The 20,209-nt window shown below is 58.2% G+C and overlaps 1 protein-coding gene across 1 annotated transcript in view; it reads left to right on the top strand.

Moving 5' to 3' along the window:
* Nucleotides 1–1,078: 1,078 nt before the first annotated feature.
* LOC102457667 (glycine receptor subunit alpha-4) overlaps nucleotides 1,079–20,209 on the top strand; it is a 29,540-nt gene continuing 10,409 nt past the window's right edge. Inside the window, exons 1-7 of the mRNA XM_075896715.1 lie at nucleotides 1,079–1,219; nucleotides 8,778–8,896; nucleotides 10,835–10,902; nucleotides 13,004–13,227; nucleotides 15,965–16,047; nucleotides 17,477–17,617; nucleotides 18,066–18,280. Coding sequence (XP_075752830.1) covers nucleotides 1,149–1,219; nucleotides 8,778–8,896; nucleotides 10,835–10,902; nucleotides 13,004–13,227; nucleotides 15,965–16,047; nucleotides 17,477–17,617; nucleotides 18,066–18,280 — 921 coding nt within the window. The 5' untranslated portion in view covers nucleotides 1,079–1,148. The remainder of the gene's footprint in view (nucleotides 1,220–8,777; nucleotides 8,897–10,834; nucleotides 10,903–13,003; nucleotides 13,228–15,964; nucleotides 16,048–17,476; nucleotides 17,618–18,065; nucleotides 18,281–20,209) is intronic.

A 20,209-nucleotide genomic window follows, 5' to 3' on the forward strand; every position in this document is an offset into this window, starting at 1 on the left:
CTTGGCCCCGCTGCAGCGCACCCGCTGCTCAGCGACCTGCCCACGATTAGATCTCAGGCCAGTGGCTCCAGTGGACTAGACCCCAATTGCCCCCGCCAATGGGCCGCACAACTCCCCTTCCCCATGCATCCCCTCCCCGGGGAGCTTTGCACCGAGACTGGCATCTCCCTGTATCTCTCGCGCACGTTCCCTCGTGTAAACAGACAAAAGCGGAGCAGGGAGCTCTTGGCATCCCCGAGGCGGCTTTTTGAAGAAAGCGGCGCCGGTTCCCGGCACCGCGAAGCGCGTTCGAGGTGTGACACCGCCTGGACTCCCGGGCTGGAAGTGGCGCCGTTCGAACGGGAAGATGAAGCCGGCGCTGGATCGGCGCCAAAGTCCGTTCAGGACCATGGTCAGTGACCGCAGCGGGCTTGGGTTCAGGCCTCGGGTTCATCTGCCCAGGGCCCGAGTGGATTTTCAGGGGGACTTTCGCCGAGTCCCAGGGGAACTGGGCTCACAGAACGGGGGGATGGGAACCGGGCAAGCCACGGAAACCGGGGCGCGGAGGGGACTTGCCTCGAGTCACAGAAACGGTTCAGATCAGGACTCGGGGTCTGCGACCTGTGGGGTGTCAGGGAGACGGGGGGGGGGCGCCCCTAGAGCACCTGACACCCGCTGCCCCTGCTGCTGGAAGAAGGAAGCGAACGGGACGGAGAGGGGAACCCCTGGGTGCGGGCTCTGCGGTAGCGCCCAGCGGCCCCAGCAGGACCCTTGGGGGCCAGGGGGATGCGGGGCCAGCCCTGCCCTGTGCAGCTCTCCGTGGGGCACCCCCGGCTCACAGCAACAGACCCCGCTCCCTGCGCACACCTGGGCGGCTCCGCCCCCGCTGCCGGGGGCTGCGCCTTTCCATCTCCGCTCCCAGTGTCTGGGCCGCGGCGGGGTGGGGGTGGCCCTGCCCCTCCCGCCGTTGCTTGGCGCGCAGACCCCCAGCGCAGCCGCCCCGGGCAGTTGCGGGAGGAGACTGGCAGCCAGGCGGGGGAGGCTCCCGCGGAGGGGGGGTGGCATGTCTGTGATGAGGCAGGGGGGGTGCGCGCTCCTTCTCGGGCTCCCTGCGTCCCCTCGCGGCTCCTGCCGGGCCCCGGAGCAGGGGGGTTCCGCTTGGCCGAGGGATGAAAACTCTCGCCCCAGGCACCGTCTCCTTCTTCGTCTTCTGCCTCTTGCAAGAGCCGGTCCCGCTCAGGTGAGGGGCGGGGCCGCATGAGCCGGGGGAGGGCAGCAGGCTGGGGGGGGTCGGGGCAGCAGGCTGGGGGGGTGTCGGGGGCGCAGCAGGCTGTGAGGGGGGTCGGGGCAGCAGGCTGGGGGGGTTCTGGGGCGCAGCAGACTTGTCGGGATCGGGAGACAGCATCTTGGGGGATCGGGGGCGCAGCAGACTTGGGGGGGGTCGGGGCATGCAAATACCCCCCTGCCCGTCTGTGCCACTTCGCCCCCGCAGCGCGCTGGGGCCGGGAACCCCCCACAGGGGCCCAGGGGCGCGCGCCGGAGGGCGCAGCGGTGAGGGGGGGGGCTCGGTAGGCGGGGGGGGGGGGCGGGGGGGGAAGCTGCCTGTACCAGAGCCCCGCTGGGGGAGCTCGGCAGCGGCCGGAGCGGGATTGCCCGGGTCTGAGGCGCGCGGTTGCCCACGGCTGCGGGACAGGCACCGCCAGGGTCCCGGGCCAGGGCGAGGCTGCCTTGGGGCCACGAGGGTGCTGGAGAGACGCGGTTCGGAGCGTCCCCCGGAGAGCGCCCCCATGGTAGCGGGGAGCGCCGGGGCAGCCGCAGCATTCCCAGCTCTCTCAGCCTTCCCTGTGACGGGGAGACCTGCCGGAGCCCAGCCTGCTTCCAGCTACTCCGGTCCCCACCCCCAGCCCCGGCAGGACCCCCCATCCGCCCTCCCTGGGAAGGGCCCCAAATGAGAGGGGAGGCTTGAGAAACCCTCCTGGGCACAGGGGTGCTGGGGTTGGGGCTGCCTGCCTGGAAGTGGCTTCCATGAAACACAAGATTTCGGTTTGGCTCAGTGGGCGTCCCCCCCCCCCCCCACTGCCCAGTGCCCCTGCTCCCCGCCCCCAGGGCAGGGCTCTCACAGGCAGGAGAGGAGAGGCCAGGCTGCGGGGCAGGAAGGCAGCAATTGGTAGCTTGGCTGGCACAGGGCAAGGCAGGAGAAGTAGGGTGGGGCGAGCTGGGAACCAAGTGCCAAGCCGCAGGGTTGTAGCTCCAGGCTCCCCTCCCCCCGGTAGAGCCAGGGATACAAGGTACCGGCAAAAACAACACGGGCTGACCTTGGAATTCCTCTTCCCTAAGGGACATTCCCCAGTGACCGGGACACACCAGGCCCTACACCCCCCCCAGCCCACTCCTTGGGGAGGGGGAACAGGGAGAAAAGGGGCATGGCCGGGCTGCCTACATGATTCAGATACTGGGGGGGGGGCACCAGGCCCCAACTTCTTGGGTCAGACTGTTCAGTCCATGTTGCAGCAAACTTGGCATCATCTTTTTCCTCCTCTCTCAACTGCTGCATGGAGAGAAACGTGGAGACCCCTGGGAACCTGGGCCCCACCACATGGCAAGCACAGAGCCAGTGGGGCATATAGCGGAGCAGCAGGAGCATAGAACTCCCCCCCTCCGCCCCCCCTGCGCCCAGGATGGAATGGCCTGGAGGCGGGGTTATAACTCAGGGGCAGGGAGGTGTCTGCAAAGGGGACATTTGTCTCCAGGCAGTTTGCAGTGCTACACAGTGGTTGTTGAACAGGCAGGTAGCTGACTCCAGGGGCAGCTTATTCCCCACAGCTCCCTAATGCGCAGGCCACAGCTCCGCTGCATCGAGCCTGGCACGGGGAGAGGGAAGAATCCTTCTTCCTCTAAGTGCACCCTTAAGCATCTAAAAGGGTGTCACAAGGAGGCGGGAGAAAATTGTTCTCCTTGGCCGCTGAGGACAGGACAAGAAGCAATGGGCTTCAACGGCAGCAAGGGAGGCTTAGTTGGACATTGGGAAAAACTTCCTGTCTGTCAGGATGGTAAAACACTGGAATAAATTGCCCAGGGTGGTTGTGGAATCTCCATCGCTGGAGATATTGAAGAGCAGGTTGGACAGACACCTGTCAGGGATGGTCTAGATGGTGCTTGGTGCTGCCGTGAGGGCAGGGGGCTGGACTTGATGACTTCTCGAGGTCCCTTCCAGTTCTAGGATTCCTCTTCTGAGGGGAGGGCTCAGGCCCCTGGGCATCAGACAGAGGCCTGACTGCTCTTTGCTGCCCAGGTTACTGGAAGGTGGTTCCCTACCACTGGGCTGTCCCGCTCCCCACAGCTTCTCTGCCAGCCTTTTGGGCTCACCCAAGCTGTTCCTGCAACAGCAAGCTAATAGGAGAAGAGATGTCAGATACCCAGGAGCAGGGAAGCAATCCAACTTGACAGGCAGGGTTTCTCCTGGCTGACTGGCCCAGCTGGGTGGGTTTGGGTGACACTAGCCCAGGCAGGGGACACACTTGCCTAGGGTGGGGCTATGAGATAATTGACTTATTTCCCCAGAGCCCCAGCATGCAGCATTTTACTGCTCTTAGGAAGTGAAAAGAGCCGCTCCAATGAGAGACAGCGGGGCCACGTGGGCATTCAGCTGGCCGGCCAGCCAGCCAGGCTGCAGCATTGCTAAGAGCTAGTGCCAGAGCTCCCTTGGGCCCAGAGTTTTAAAGTGATTTCTTGTGCAGTACAGCATGCCCGGCCATGTGTTGAGCCCAGGCCTTTTGTTTTGTTCCTTCACATGGTCATTACAGGCTGGGGGAGGGAGAGAAACTGACAGGCACATGCAGCTTCATCAAAATAGACTCTTTGAGAGCCGTTTAAAAGTCTCCATCAGCCACAGAAACAGCTAGGGAAGTAACGCATGTCAGAGTCTGCTAAGATTTCAGTGCTGGGGTAGGGGGGCATTGCTCACCCCGTGCTGTTCGGTCCTGCAGCTCCCAGAAGCCTGCCAATGTTTTTCCACTTGGGAGTGCAACTTCCCTTAGATAGTCACCACTCAGAGTCCCTACAATGATCTGCAAATGTACCTAAGTCTTGTCCTGCAGCACTCTGGGTATTAGCTTTCCAGCCACACACAGACCAGCCAATGCGGTTCTGCCCTTCAGCATCCCTATGCTATTCCAGTTCCAGGAGAGCACCATGCTGTGGCCATGCACCCCCCTGCAGGCCCAGAGCATCTCAGATACTGCAGGCCTAGACCCCCACAGCACATCTCATTCTTCACCGGCAGCTTAACCCTTCCAATAGCGAGCAGCCACTACACTCCATGGGTGAGATTACAGCCCTGGACAGCAGGTTACACTGGAATGGCACAGTGGGCTGGTCTGAGTCCTTACAGAGGAGCAGGAAGTTTGGAATGGAAAGCCCCTCCGTCTCTCCCCCAGCCTGTTTAATCAGCCAGCCTCAGGCAGGGTACTACCGGACAGCCCGGGGGTGGAGATCAGTCTCTGTTACTGGGCTAGACCAGAGCGTCAGGGAGCCCAGCACTGGTCCTGGGGCTGCACCAACTCTTCTATAATGAACAGAGACGTGTTTTCTGTTAAAGGGGCCGTTCCACATGCTGTAAAGCCCCTGACTTACTTGGTTTGCCTTGGCATTGGCTGGGCCTCCTGGGTGCAGATGGTGGGTTCATCGCCCAGACTTGGCATCTTTTGGGCAAGAGGTTCCTGAGATCCAGGCCCCCAAACGACAGGCAGAGCCTCACGTTGGCTGATCCTACCTACATTTTGGAAGACAGGTGGGGGGAGGGGAAGAGGCCAAGCCCCGCCTCTCGTCATGCCCTCAGTGGTCTCCTCTGGTCGATATTTACCCCATCTAGTGCCTGGCCCCCCTGAAAACACCATTCAGCAGAGTGACTCTGCAGATAGGCCCACGCCCAGCACTGGAGAGCCAAGGGGATACCCAGCCCAGGGGCAGATGGGCCCAGAGGTTTGCTAGACGGCACACTGGGTCTGCACTAGACAGAGCACTGTACGCTGGAGCACACAGAAACCCGACAGCAAAACAGGCAGGCTGCCTCGGGGCCCTTCTCTGCGCTCGTCCTTTGCAGCGTTCTCATTCCGCTGGGCACAGCTTATTGAGACGACCGGGCCACTTCACCCCCACCCCCTGCAGCTGGGTGTGCAGAGCCACCTCCTTCCCGCCACCCCGTGTCCTTGCTGAGAAGTTCCCGGTTCAGGGTTACCCTGCGCTGGCAATTGGGATTAGCAAAGCAGGTGCTGATGATTAATTTCACGCAACATTATAGTGTACAGGAATCAGAGCATTCTTCACCTAGTCACAATAGTGTCAACGGCAAGCGTCCGGGATCACTACAGCTGCACGCATTGATCACTAGCAAACAAACACGCTCATTAAGAGAAAACCAAATCTAGGGCATTTCTGATGACAGACTTCGTAGGTGCAGAACTCAGGCTGCCCAGTGGTATCCCCTCCCCTGCAGAGTGCTGAGCTCAGCAAAACTCAAACAGCAAGTAGCTAAGAAATGCAAAGTTAAGGCAGACACCCACTCAACCTTTACTCCACCCGCTTTGCCTCCTACACCCCCAGCTCACCTGCAAACAAGGCACCTCGGTGGAGCTCCATTCAAACACCGTCCCGACTCCGCAGAGACCCCCACCTCTGCTAACTTTTACCACCCTCTGCCCTCGTACACACAGTCCATAACACCACACTTTCCTTGACCCTTCCTTAAACCCACAGCCCTCCCAGGTCTGATGGAGAGGGCAGCAGAGTCCTGTTGGCCCTGGTCTACACTAGGGAGTGGTTTCGAAATAACCCCCCTTATTTCAAACTGACGGGCTGCTTGTTTCAAAATCTGCACTCCTGCTTTCCTCGGGAAATAACGCGCATTTCAAACAGCGGCCGTGTGGATGCTCAGCTGCTGCTATTTCCGAAGAACGCCTCCCCGGAGTCACTGGAAGTCATTCGAGTCCCAGGAAGCACTGGGGAGTAAGTCAAGGCCCTGTGTCCACATTCACGGAGCCTGCCTCGGATAATGTTGAGGCTCCCCTGTCGTGGGACACGCTATTTCGATTTTGTGACTTCACAATCATTTCCTAGTGTAGACGTGCCCTCCCGGACACAGCCGCACCGTGCTGAAGTTAGCCATACTGGGCCTCTAGGCACAGGTGCCTCTTGCTGACAGCCACACCCCCAGGGTCATATCAGAGCGTGATCTGTAACAGAAGAGGTGCCACGCTCAAGCACATTTTTTACTTTCCTAATGGATGTGGCAAACTCAGAGGCGCTAGGACTATGAACTGCCAAGCCCCGGGCGGTGGGGCTCAGCTCTGGATCCCACCCGCTCCTGCCCAAGCAGCCTGGCCCCAGATCCCAGTCACAGCTCTGTCAGGCTGCTCCAAGCCAGCCCACATGGCCCAGAATGCAGGCAGATCGTTCCCAGTGACTGGCCAGCGCCGGGGGGGCCGAATCCAGGTACTGTACAGGGGGACCACCAAACGGTCATGCTTCCTTTCCTGGCTCCCAAGGGTTTGCTAGTTGCAGAACTGAAAGCTGAGCTCTTGGGCGGCCGCCCAGGAGAGAATCAAATGCTGCCCGGCTGATTAGCAGAGCGCCCGCAGCCTCCTACAGCCAGCAGCATGTGTTTCTATTGGCGGTGCACCTCTGCACATGCCTGGGTGCACAGAACATTTATTCCACACATGGATGGAAAAAGTTAGCGGGAACATGAGACCCAGCTGGTCTGTAACCCTCCCTCCCTCCTTCAGAGGGACAACACAGGGACAGCAGCAGCAGAGCCCGTCCCTCCAGCTAATCCCTGTTTTCCAGCTGAGGATTGATTGAGAACTAGACAGATTGACACACCTCTGTCCATCCCCCTCATCTCCTCCCCCCCCCCCCCCCCCCGCCCCTGATCACTCTAAGCCCCAGCTGCAAGTGGGCTGGCCCCAGCCCCTGGCCTTTGCTGCACCACCTCCCCTCCTGATTGATCTGACTGTGCCACCTCCCAGCCTCCTCTCCCTGCTCTGCTCCAGGCCCAGCTGAATCAGCAGAGTCCCTGCACCAGCCCACATCCCCCCAGGCAGGTTTGGGAGGCAATTCACAGCCCTGTGGGGTGAGAGGGCCCACGGCGCCAGACTCCAGCTGAGCCAGGGTCACAGAGCTGGGCTCCTGTTGGTGTCAAGCTACATGGTCTAGGTAGATGGCCAGCCAGGCTGGGCAGGCGGGTCAGTGTGGCAGAGATGCTGGATACGGATTCTGGGAAAGTGGGGATGGAAGGGGGACCCTCCAACCCCTGTGGAAGTTTTGCCCTGGACTCCCCTGGAGGCTGGATTTCACACCTAGAGAAAGGTTCCAGTCCAGCCCCTTGGCCAACTAAAGCTAGGCCTGCCCTGACAGGAGCTGGTTTCATTTGTTCCTAAAACGCGTCCACTGGAGGTTGGACGCCCCCCCGGAAGACCTGTACCGCTGCCTGGCTTTCCAGTTAGAAAGAGTTTCCTAGACAGGAACGATTCAGCAACAGCCTCCTCACAAGAGCCCTTCCCACCTTCCCAGGCTTCTCAGAAGGGCTGTGTCCAGACTCAGGGTTTTTTTCGGGAAAAGTAGCCTTTTCCCGAAAAAACTTCCCCTGCGTCCAGACTCAAGCCGCGTTCTTTCGAAATTAATTCGAAAGAACGCGGCTTTTCTTTCGATGGCGGTAAACCTCAATTTACGAGGAAGAACGCCTTCCTTCGAAAGTTCCTCTTTCGAAAGAAGGCGTTCTTCAATGTAAATAGGGCTTCTTCGAAAGAGAGCATCCAGACTCACTGGATGCTTTCTTTCGAAAAAGCAAGCCGCTTTTTCGAAATTTCTCCATGTTGTCTAGACGCTCTCTTTCGAAAGAGGCTTGCAGTCTAGACATAGCCAAGGACACGTGCCCAGGTTTTGTAACCTGCAGTCACAGGTTTTCCAACCCTCTTCTCGTTTAATCGCTCGCCTCTGGACTCTAATTTGTCTGCATCTTTCCTACCGCGTAGCCCCCAGAACTGGGCGCAGGACTCTAGCTGAGATCTCCCCGGTGCCTTTGCCTTTTCCCTCGTGGCCTTTCGCTGTTGACTCATTCAGCTTGTGATCTCCCCCACGCAGAGCTAAAGCTCTCAGGCCAAGAGCCAGCTCCAGCTACTGACCTGAGAGTCAGAGTCAGCGCACCCCGCCTGACACAAGACGTGACCACACACCAGCAGCAGGGGCCCGCCCCCGACATAGGCAGGGAAGCAGACACAGACAGTGGATGGCTTCGGTACCGGGTGAGATTCAGCACTGCAGAGGCCCACGGCTTGTTCTGTATCAGCTGCACTGAGGGCTGTGCTGCAGCAGCTCCCCACCCCGGTCAGACACTCACAGGGAGGTAGGCAAGAGGAGAAAACAGCTCCAACTAGGAGTGAACCCCCAATTCCCCAGCTGCACAGCCCTGTTCAGCACCGGGCATGTATTTCAGATGCACCGCACGCACCTCAGAGATCAGGGGGACCAGCTGCTTGTCCATTTCCTCGAGCTTACAATAGCCCTGCCAGTGGGTTGTGAGCTTCCTCAAAACAGTGCCCTGGCATGCCAGCCAGAATGAGAGCTTCACTCCAGAGCCTTGTCTGTGCCAGACAGGCCTCTGGCTCTAGGAGCTCCAGCACAGCAATGCCTTGAAGGCTCCTGCTTCCTGGCCCTCCATGCAGCGCTGAGGCGCATGCGGAAGCATTCCTGGCCCACGAGGGGGATGTCAGCCTGCTAACCTCCGTCCTTTCCCTCTGCAGGTTGGTTTCAGGGAAAGAGGAGCTTAAATCTGGCCAGTCTATGTCACCCTCGGATTTCCTGGACAAGCTCATGGGGAAAACATCAGGGTATGACGCCCGGATTCGCCCCAACTTCAAAGGTACACAATGGGGTACCAAGAAGGCTTAAGAACCCCACAGAGGCGGAACCCCAGAGTTGCTCAGACAGTGCTGACTAGAACCGGGGTCAACGGGGCAGGGTCCCTGCCTATGCCCCTTCACACAGGTGTGCTGTCCCCCGATTGCCCTGCCGGGGGAGCCTGCCAGAACTCTGCCGGCACCCCTCCATCCTGACCTGCGTCCCCCTGCTAGTCCAGCCTTGGGATTCCCCTACCACCACTCTGTCATTGCCCTGCCCTGCTGCTGCCCACTGCCTCCTTCCAATGCCCCGTTCCATGGGTATGATTACAGTATTACCCGGTACCCTGCTGTGCTCGGAGCTGTACATGCAAACAGCAAGAGACGGCCCCTGCCCCACAGAGCTCCCCGCTTAAGTAGAGAGGCCAGACAAAGAGGGAGGGGGAGAATAGGCCCAGACAGGGGAAGTGACTTGCCCAAGGTCACATGACACGGCAGTGGCAGAGTCACCCGACTGTGGGATCCTGACTCCCAGCCCAGTGGCCTCACTTTTGTCTAAGTTTTCAAGAACGTGAAGAACCAGACAGATTTTTGCCCCCAGGGCCATTTCTCCATTCCGTGGAGAAACCCACAGGTTCAGAGTTTATACATGTCAATGAACCCATGGGGGGGGGGGAGTCTGGAATGCACCACCCCCTTTAATTTACACATGAATTGAGAGTGTGCACACACATACACAGGAGGCAAGGGGTTGTCTGAGAGGGTATGACTGTGTCCAGTTCTGGGCGCCACATTTCAAGAAAGATGTGAAGAAATTGGAAAGGGTACAGAGAAGAGCGACAAGAATGATTAAAGGTCTAGAGAACATGACCTATGAAGCCAGGCTTCATGAACTGGGCTTGTTTAGTTTGGAAAAAAGAAGATGAAGGGGGGACATGATAGCGGTTTTCAAATATCTAAAAGGGTGTCACAAGGAGGAAGGAGAAAATTTGTTCCTCTTGGTTTCTGAGGACAGGACAAGGAGTAATGGGCTTAAAGTGCAGCAGGGGAGGTTTAGATTGGACATTAGGAAAAAATTCCTAACTGTCAGGGTGGTCAAATATTGGAATAAATTGCCAAGGGAGGTGGTGGAATCTCCCTCTCTGGAGATATTTAAGAACAGGTTAGATAGACATCTGTCAGGGATGGTGTAGACGGAGCTTGATCCTGCCTTGAGGGCAGGGGGCTGGACTCGATGACCTCTCGAGGTCCCTTCCAGTCCTATTATTCTATGATTCTATGATCTATGTGAGTATCTATCTGTGACGACGAGTCGGGGTTCCTCCGATCCTGCAGCTCTGTAGCAGCAAGAACAGAGACCACCAGCCAGTAGAACAGAGGGGAGTTATTGCTTCTCCAGGATACAGCACGGCACAGACGTCATGTGTCTACAGGAGTCTGGGCCAGGATGCCTCAGACTGCTTGAGATGGGGTGCTTGGGCCCTTAGATTCCAGACCCCTCCTTACTCTGTTTCCTTCACGGTTCCAGCCCAAGACAACTCCTTCCCCCACATACACACTTCATTAGTTCCCTCGCTGCCCTCAACCGGTCTGACCGGTTGGGTCTTTGTCTACATGACCTAGGCGGCCCACCTGCTGGGCAGTGCTCACAGACAGAGGCTAGTGGGGGTGATCCACAGCCCACAGCATAGCAACCGGCAAGGCACTGACACTACCTCATGACATGTGGGTGAGTCAGTGGGAATCTCACATCACAGCGCAGGGGGGCACCGGGTTACAGAGCAGACAGCCCCCCCCACTACGTCACACTATCCAGGCAAAACCTGTGGGTCTGTGCATGGGCGTTTATTGGGGTGAGTGACGGTGGGATGCAGATGGGTAGCAATAGATCAGTTTACATCGTCTCTTCCCCTCAGACCAGCGGCTGTAAGCTGGGCTCACCTTCTCTGGCTGTCTTTCAGGGCCGCCTGTCAACGTGACATGCAACATCTTCATCAACAGCTTTGGCTCCGTCACAGAAACCACCATGGTAAGACTTCGCCGCCTGTCCCACCCTCCTTCCCTGCCCTTTCCACTCCCTCAGAAGGGACAGCCGGGGGTGGTGCCTCCCATCAAGGGCTGGGAATTTGGCCCTGCTTTCTGTAATGGCCCCAGGTCCCAGGAAGGGGCAAACTCCATGAGATGTGAGGTCAGACCCACCTCTAGTGCTGGAGTTCCAAACTTCTCTGAGGAGATTTTGGGCAGCCCTGCCTGGCACTGTGCATCCAGCCTGCCCGTGAGGAGCAACGATGCCCTGCCAATACCCACACTGCCTTCCCCAGCTGGGCAGCCCCCTGAGGCTCACCAAGCAGCAGGGGCCAGACGCCCTGTCCTGTGACCAGCCCTGCCGCCAATCTTTTAGACGAGACTGAACTGAAAAGCCACGGTTGTGCCTGGCCATTGAGGGCCGGAGGGCAGGGGTGGACCGGCCCGGCGGGATACCAGGAATTTCCCAGTGGGCCGTCGCCTGGTGGGCCGTCGTGTCCGCACGCCATTGCCTCTCACGCCGAGCGGCTCCGCGTCCGCGCTGTATGCGGCACGCAGAGCCCGAACCGTGCCGGACGTGACGCAAGGGGCAGGGCTTGAGGGGCACACAGGAGTGACATCACGGGGAGGGCCGTTCTCAACCCATTTCCCAGACCTATTTTGATTGCCAGTACGCTCCTGCCAGAGGGCCCCTCCGCCTGCAGCGGGGGATGAACCTCACGCAGCAGGGCCAGCCGCCAAGGTCCTACAACCGTGAGTCAGACCCCCCCAAAATCCAGAGCCTGCCGGGTCAGCGCTGGGGGGTTTGGTCTGTTTTGTCGAGCTCCCTCTCTGCACCTCAGCCTGTGCAGCCATTCGCGCTGCCGTCTCCACACACGCACGCTGAAGAGGAGCACGTGCAACCCATGGGACTCGCAGCAGGCGGTACTGGGATGGCGGGGGAAGCCCTGCTGCTGGTCAGGGCAGACAGACTTTGCTTCTGGGGAGCCTGGTGTGCGACCCTGAGAGAACAGGGCTGAACTGAAGGCACAGCTGTGAGATTTAAAGTCACAGAGGCTGCAGGCTAGGTCCTAGCTGGAAGGACTGGCTCATCCCACCCATGGCTAGCCCATGCCCTCGCAGCAACAGGAGGATGGGATTTCAGGGGTGAAGCTGGCAGAGGAACTGTGACCTGTTTGCAGTTGATGTGTATGTGTGTGTGTGTGTTTCTAGGACAGTGGTGAATTTACAGTTGGGGGGTGTGTGTGTGTGTTTCTAGGACAGTGGTGAATTTACAGTTGGGGGGTGTGTGTGTGTGTGTTTCTAGGACAGTGGTGAATTTACAGTTGGGGTGTGTGTGTGTGTTTCTAGGACAGTGGTGAATTTACAGTTGGGGTGTGTGTGTGTGTGTGTTTCTAGGACAGTGGTGAATTTACAGTTGGGGTGTGTGTGTGTGTTTCTAGGACAGTGGTGAATTTACAGTAAGTGCCAACAGCTGTGACGTGCGTATTGTAGGAGGGAAAGGGCATTTCACAGACAAGTCTGTAAAACACTAGACAGTTTGTGCCCAGGCCTGGCTTACCATGTGGTCACCCAACTTCCCCAGGAAGACCCTGGCAGGTTTGAAACAACCCCAGAGGCCTGTCTCGGGTCACAGACTCCAGCCAGATCTTGGCCTGAAGGAGAGCCCAAGATCCGGGCTGTCCCTTTCTGGGTCCAAGTGCTTTGTCTGCCAGAACCCCTCTTCCCAGCTACAAGGGAACTCGTTACCGGCATGCTGTTCCCTAACTGGGGATTTGCATTAGTCCCCCTGACTGGCATCCTCTGTGGAGCCAGGACACAGCCCCTGATAACCCTAGTGAGAGGTCTAGACAGTTTCAAACGTCTGACTTTGCCAGGACGCCAGGACACCTGCCACACGCTGCTCCTTCTCAGCTGTCCCTTCCCAAGGACTCTTCTCTGCCCCCGAGCGGAGGCAGGAGTTGGCTGCTCTTCCCCAGGAACCTGGCCCTGGCTCTCCCGCCCCACCTGTCGTACCCGATCCGAGCCCCTCAAGGCACAGTGGGTGCTTGACAACAGGGACTATCCCCTTCCCCCGCTGGTAGTGATGGGTGCCTCTTCCCTAGGATTACCGGGTGAACGTCTTCCTGCGCCAGCAGTGGAACGACCCCCGCCTGGCCTACAGGGAATACCCGGACGACTCACTGGACCTGGACCCCTCCATGCTGGACTCCATCTGGAAGCCCGATTTGTTCTTTGCCAACGAGAAAGGGGCCAACTTCCACGAGGTCACCACCGACAACAAGCTGCTGCGCATCTTCAAGAACGGCAACGTGCTGTACAGCATCAGGTACCCCGGCAGGGCCGTCCCAAGAAACGCGGCAGCGTAGGGGCGCAGGCCGGCACAGCCATCGTGCCTTGCAGTCTCCTCAGGCTGCAGCCATAGTCAGAGCCGAACGCAGCGGCCCGGCGCGTTCTGCATGAGGGAGAGGGGGTGGGGGTCTCGGCAGGGGAACTGGGCTGGATGGCTTGGTATCTGTTGCTGCCTCTTCCCTCCTCCCCTGGCAGCGAGCCCAGCCTGCCGCAGCATTGGCTGCGGCTAAACTTGGTGTGTGTCAGCAACGGGGGGGGGAGGGAGGGGCTTCTTTGAGGATCTGTCCCTCGCTATCCCCCCTCAGCAACCCACCTCCTCCACCCGCATTCCTCAATATCCAGACAGACATAGGGGCACCAGGTTAATCATACTATGTAAGGCCACATAAACCCTACGGACAGCCCTCCCCATGGGGCAGGGAGCAACAGGACCGCTCCTTTGGGAGGGGCCAGAGAAGACAGGAGAAGAGATTCTGCCCATCAGGGGACGGGGGGCGGGGCTGGGGCGGGAGAGGGTCAAGAATCAGCCTTAGGGGGATAGAAACATGGGGATAGAAGGGATCTCAAGAGGTCATCTGACTAGCCCGGCCTCTGGACTGAGGCAGGTTCAGATAGATCTAGACCAGTGGTTCCCAAACTTTTTGGCATCACGCCCCCTTTTTGATTTTTGAGAAACCCTCATTCCCCCCCCCCCCCAAATAGCAGCAAAACTTGAGGGGGAAAAAAAGGGAACTGATTGGGGCCAAAAAACAAAAATAGCAGCACAACTTGGGGGGGGGGGGAATTGATGGAGGGGGCTGGGTGGCCTCACCCCCCTGGAATTTCTTCATGCCCCCCCCCCAGTTTGGGAACCCATGATCTAGACCATCCCAGAGAGAGGTTTGTCCTCTGACCTGTTCTGCAAAGCTTTCAGTGGCGGGGACTCCCTGAATAACCTATTGCAGCGCTAAGCTACCCTGTAAGAGCCAGCCTCCATCGCCCTGGCCGCGCACAAAGACAATTGCTTCTTGTTCTGCCTTCCGCGGCCGTGAAGAAGAATCTCTCTTTGTCCTCTTCGCAGCAGCACTTAACGGATCTGAAGACTTATCGGCTCCGCTCTTCCCCAACTTAACGTTCAGTTCTTTCAGCCTTTCCTTGTAGGCTGCATTTTCTAAAGCTCTGCTCACTTTTGGTGCTGTCTGCTGGACTCTGCACTTTGCCACTTGGTTCCTAAGCCAGGTGCCCAAAGCTGGATGCAGCTCTCCAGCTTGAGGCCTTGCCGTGGTCTTAGACAACACCCCAGAACAATCAGCACCCCATTATTAGCTCATTCCTTTTGTGAGTCACTTTAACGCCCAATTCTTTTTGGCAATGCTCCCACCTGGCCCGTTAGTCCCCATTTGGTAGTGAGGCACTGGAATCTCCTTTTTATGGGTTTTGCAGTGGTCTTTACTGAATTTCATCGTGTAGATTTCAGGGCCGCTCTCCCATCTACCAAGGTAATTTTGGATTCTTACCCTGTCTTCCAAAGGGCTTGCTACCCTGCCAGCTGGGTGTTAGCCAGGGATTTTATACACATACTCAAGGCCTTAATGAGCACACTGAATAGTACCAGATCCAGGATGTACTTCTGGGGGCCCACCAGATACAGCCTACCAGTTGGACAGCAAGCCACTGATGGAAAGTATGGTTTTTTTTTTTTTTAAAAAAACACACACACAGAATCATGCACCCACCATATAGCAATTTCATCTGGACCACATTTCCCTCAACCTTTTGATCCTCTGACTTGTGCTGAAGGGACCATCCCCAGAGGCATCCCCCAGCACAGCAGGCCATGCTGTAGTATCCTTTCACTTTCCAGCACCCTCTGCCAAGATCCACTCTGGTCTGCTTGGGGGTCTTGCCTCTTCTGATCACTGCCCCAGGAGAGCCCCATGACCATTTTGTCCCTCCCACAACAGCAGAGCCTCACAGATAATCCAGTGTCTTTGCACCAAGACCCCAGCTCTCAGCTCAGTGGCTCTCAGGTCTAGAGAGCATCCTTAGCCTCTAGCAGCCAGGGGCTTCATGCCACCTTCCCAGCAGCTGGTAGGGAAACAAAGACATAGCCTCTGCTCTGAGACTCAAACCAGGGAGCCCTGGCCAAGCAGCCAAGGTCTGCTCTGTTAGAGGCCTTGCAGCTGCCTCCCTGGCCTCCTTCCACTAGGCTTTCTTCAGGCCTATTCCTCTGCTCAAGCAGTACCTCCCAGGGCTCCAGTTTCTGCCATGGGGTCAGCTGAGTCCAGCCCTGCATCTTCCAGCAAATAACGGCAAAGCTCTTCACCTGCAGCTCCTTCTGAGCCAGATGTATCGCCCCACCCAGCTCTTCCCCAGCTGGGCGTCATCTTTAATTACAGCAGGTGCATCCCCCAGATGCTCTCAGGTCCACATGAACCCTTTCATTATCCGTGCGAAGACTCTGGCCCGGCACACTGGCATGAATACCCCTGTGACTCACCCGTGTCCCTCCCAGTGGCTAATAGCCCATTCCTGTTACCAGCTCATGGAGTTACTCCGATAGCGGGATTGACACAGGCCCATGGTGGAGCCAGGTAGCACTAGCGAGAGGTTCTGTGCCTGCTGTTAGCCATGGCCAAGGAGCACAGATTTCTGGTCCCGAGTCCCCGGCCTGCTTTGGAAGACAAGGACGGGGGGCTCAGGCAAATCTGCTCCATTCCTTCTGCTCCTCCCAGGCTGACGCTGATCCTCTCCTGCCCCATGGATCTCAAGAACTTCCCCATGGACATCCAGACATGCACCATGCAGCTGGAGAGCTGTGAGTACCCAGAGGGTGTGGATGTGAGGTGGGACTTAAGGTCTGTCCCAGCATCTCTGCAGGCTGCAGCAGCGGCACTAGGGGAAGGAGGCGCCGCAGCTGTGGCCAGCAGCAGCTGTCTTCATACATCCTGCCTCCTGTACTGGCCCCTTCCAGAGTGATAACCCCACATCCTCCTCAGCCCACATGCCCCTGCAGCTCCTGCTGCTGCTCGGACGTGAGGAGGCTGCTGGGTAACTGGGAGGGAAGGAGATGGGGTGCAGCAGGGAGGAAGATGTGGAAAGGAGGTGCGGCTGGTGGCAGCAATGAAGATGAGCTAAGGAAGGAGCTGAGGGCACAGGAAGGGAAGGGATGTGATTAGTGGGCAATTGAGAGAAACAGTGTGGGGAGGATTCTGATCCTGACTGTCCCCTTCATTTTGGGGTGAGTGGCCCTCACTTTGGGACTGCTGTCCTGCAGGAGGAGGGTGGACAAGGGGGGTAACAGGCCTTCTATTGTACATAAGCCCCTGGCAAGAGGATCACAGCTGGTAGAAAAACCATGTGTGTGTGTGTTTTGTCCAGGGTCACAGCTGGTAGAAAAATCATGTGTGTGTTTTCTCCAGGATGACAGCTGGTAGAAAACCCCCATCCATATCTGTGTGTGTGTTTTCTCCAGGGTCACAGCTGGTAGAAAACCCCCATCCACATCTATGTGTGTGTGTTCTAGATGTTGTGCTGTGCTGTGCTGTGCTGTGCTGTGCTTGGGGGAATGCCTGCAAGTGTCAGTGGTGTCTGAGGTGTGACTGCAGTGTAAGTGATGTCTGGGTGTGTGGAAGATAATACTGCATCCCCGCTGTGCATATAGCCTCTGTCTCAGGTCTGTGCCTTGGTGTGTTTGCACCAGCATGACTTTCTGTGGAGACATGCCTCTCTGTGGCATGATGGGCATGCACGTGTATCTACTCTTGCACGTGAGTCTCTTAGCTCATGCACGCCTGTGGCATGTTGCACATGCACGTGCAACTGTCGCACGACAGAGCTACACGTTTGTGGCTGTTACCTTCACTGGAGGAGCACTTCCATGTCCCGAGGCCTGAAGGCAGGGATTCACAATGCAGGCAGCATTACTGCATGTCCAGCTAGGCAGGACAGATCTGCCTCCAAAGCCAGGGGTGCACAGGGCATGGCAGAATTCCTCCTGGGGAAGTTCTCCCCTGTGCCAAGCCCTTGCCAGCTAATGGGCTCACATCAGTGGCAATGCCCTGAGCCAGTGCTCTGGATGTAGAGACCCGGAGGCCGCAGCATGGAGCAGCCTCAAGTCTGCGTCTCCATCATCCAGTTTCTGGAGTTGCTCCCAGGGTTCTGAGAAGCAACTCCCAATTTTCACTCTCTCCCCTCATTCCCTTGCTCCATCTGCCCTCTCTCACTCCTTCCTCTCTGCTCGCCAGTCGGCTACACCATGAATGACCTGATCTTCGAGTGGCTGGAAGAGCAAGAAGCTGTCCAAGTGGCCGAGGGCTTGACGCTCCCGCAGTTTATTCTGAGGGACGAGAAGGATCTGGGCTACTGTACAAAGTATTACAACACAGGTCAGTGCGCGCCGCACCCGCTCAGCCGGCGTCGGCCCCGACAGCATCACAGCACTGGGACCCCTCCCCCATTGCCCACAGGAACTCCGCTCTGGGGTATCTGCGAGCGGGGGAGTGGTCCTAATGCCCCTTCCAGAAACATGCTGCTGCCCAACGATTTCAGACTGGAAGTGCGGCTGGAGATGGTCTGCCATTGAAAAGCAGGGGAAGCTGGGAGCATCTCCCCCCGACTTATCACTTGCCAGGACAGCCCCGGCTCTTACAAAAAGGCCTCCAGTGGCCACACCTGCCAGTGCCTTGGTTTTGTGTTGCCACAGCACACCAACCCTGGCCCATGTGCTAGAGGGCTCGGACCGGAGACCCGGTCACCACGAGCTCTCTTGGGGCTGCGCAGATGGAGTGAGGGACCGTCTGTGGTGCTACCTGTCCTGTGTCTCTCTCCTTGCAGGGAAGTTCACCTGCATCGAGGTGAAGTTCCACCTAGAGAGGCAAATGGGCTATTACCTGATCCAGATGTACATCCCCAGCCTGCTGATTGTCATCCTCTCCTGGGTCTCCTTTTGGATCAACATGGACGCGGCCCCCGCCCGGGTCGGGCTGGGGATCACCACAGTGCTGACCATGACCACCCAGAGTGCAGGCTCCCGCGCCTCTCTGCCGAAGGTCAGTGGAAGCGGGCAGGGACCATGCTGCCCGTGCCTAGGCCACCGTATCACCTATTCCATGTGCCGACACCACGGCTCTTCCCACCCCCCGGCCTCAGCCAGCTGCCGTGCAGGGACCGCGTTGGGTCTGGAAATCTGTGGGGACCCCTTTGCTTCTGTCACAGCCTCTGGAGAAAAGACCATCAGCCCCAGGGCTCTTCCCACAACCCCTACGGGATGGTAACTTGACGGTAGATCCCAGACACCAGAGGTCTCCCATCCTGGGGGGTGCAAACACTAGTCCCCCAGGGCCAGATTCTCTATGGCAGTAGGCTGGAGTCCAGCTGAGCACCGCAGAAGTTTGCTTCTCCCCAGCGTGCACCGTGCCTCTCACCAGCCTGGCCTCTGAAGGCCCAGTTCACAAGCCTTTCGCACTTGTCTGGTGCAATTGAAGGAGGTGTTACACACTTATCTTCCTGCTGCCAGGATAGGCCCCTTTTGGCCAGCCCGGCCCCGGCCAGCATAGTCAGCCCATCTGCTCACCCAGCCTGCTGACAGCTTCCAAGTTCAAAAGAAAAATGTTTCTTCCTGCTTCCTAGCACCAGAATGGTGCCAGGGTTTTCTAACTAGCCCCGTGCCTGGAGAGCAAACAAAAGAGGCCACCAGCGCGTGCGCCAAGCGTCCCTCCCTAGATGTGGGTGAAGTCCCTGGGACTGCAGGAATCCCAGCTGGGCTCTGTGAGGGGGAGTAGGGATGGAGAGGCAGGCTGGGGTGCTGATGGGCCCTAAGTGGAGAGGGAACATTCCCGACCCTTTCCGGCCTGCCTTCAGAAACCACCTGCCTTTAGAGCAACAACCCCCCCTCCCCGCCAGCATTCGCCACCCTGCTATTGACACAGAGTGAATCCAGTTCTAAATCTGATCTTCTCCGGGGTCCAGGCAGAGGCAAACGCAGAGAGGCCAGAAAGCCCAAGCAGGGACGGCCTAGAGGAGTTGTACAAGCACCCACTGAGCCATGGAGGGGTCATTAGCAAGGCTGAATCGAGGGAACAAAGATCCTCTCCACAGGCTGGATGCACGTAGGGTGCTACGCTCAGCCTGGCTCTGTGTTCCGCCAGAGCGGACGGGCCAGACCTGGAGGGGAATTCAAGGGCAGGTTTCTAGTTTTTGGTAGCAGGAAGGGGGCTGTAGTGAGGGTTTTTGCAGCTCCAACAGAGCAAGCGCTAGCGAGGAGTTAGTCAGTATTCACAAGCCGGTACAAGCCCCAGCGGCGATCAGGGCCCCATAAGGGTAGGCGAGGTGCAGACACCACGTCAGCGCCCCTGAGAACAAGTGAATGGGGCACTGGTGAGGAACAGCAGCGCTTTCCAGCCCCTCGCACGACGGAGTTTCGATCACAAGTGATTTGGGAGCCTGGTCCTGCTGCCCATTGACTCCTCGTACAACTGGCCCAGGAGATTCCAGGCTGGAAGGGCAGGGGGCTACAGAGCAGGACGAGGGGCATCGGCAGGGCTGGGTGGGGTGTGGGGCAGGACCCATGTTCCCTCTACTTTTTTCCATCCCTGAGCAGAATGAACTTTCTTATCGGCACCAATGTGGAGGTGACGTGGCTCCTCCCCAGCAGCTTCAGGGCTTGGGGAGAAGCATCTCACCCTGCTACAGCCCTGAGCCCCTGCTGCATGGGGCTTCCCGGGGAACTCAGGGCAGGGCTGGCGAGGAAACCGAGACTTCCAGACCAGCATGGAGGTGCGTTGGCAAAGCCAGCTCAGCTCCTGCCAGCCCCTTGGGTCAGCCAGGGCCGAGGGGGAGCAAGACCCTTCTTCCCTCTTGCTGCACTGGGAAGGCGCCCCATGCTGTGGAGGGCTGCTGGCCAAGCCGGCACAGCCCCACGGCTGGTCTGCCCAGGGGCTCGGCAAAGCACCGGCAGCGACATCCGAAAGCTGCTTGGC

This window comes from Pelodiscus sinensis, chromosome 13, assembly GCF_049634645.1.
Source record: "Pelodiscus sinensis isolate JC-2024 chromosome 13, ASM4963464v1, whole genome shotgun sequence".
Lineage (NCBI taxonomy): Eukaryota > Metazoa > Chordata > Testudines > Trionychidae > Pelodiscus > Pelodiscus sinensis.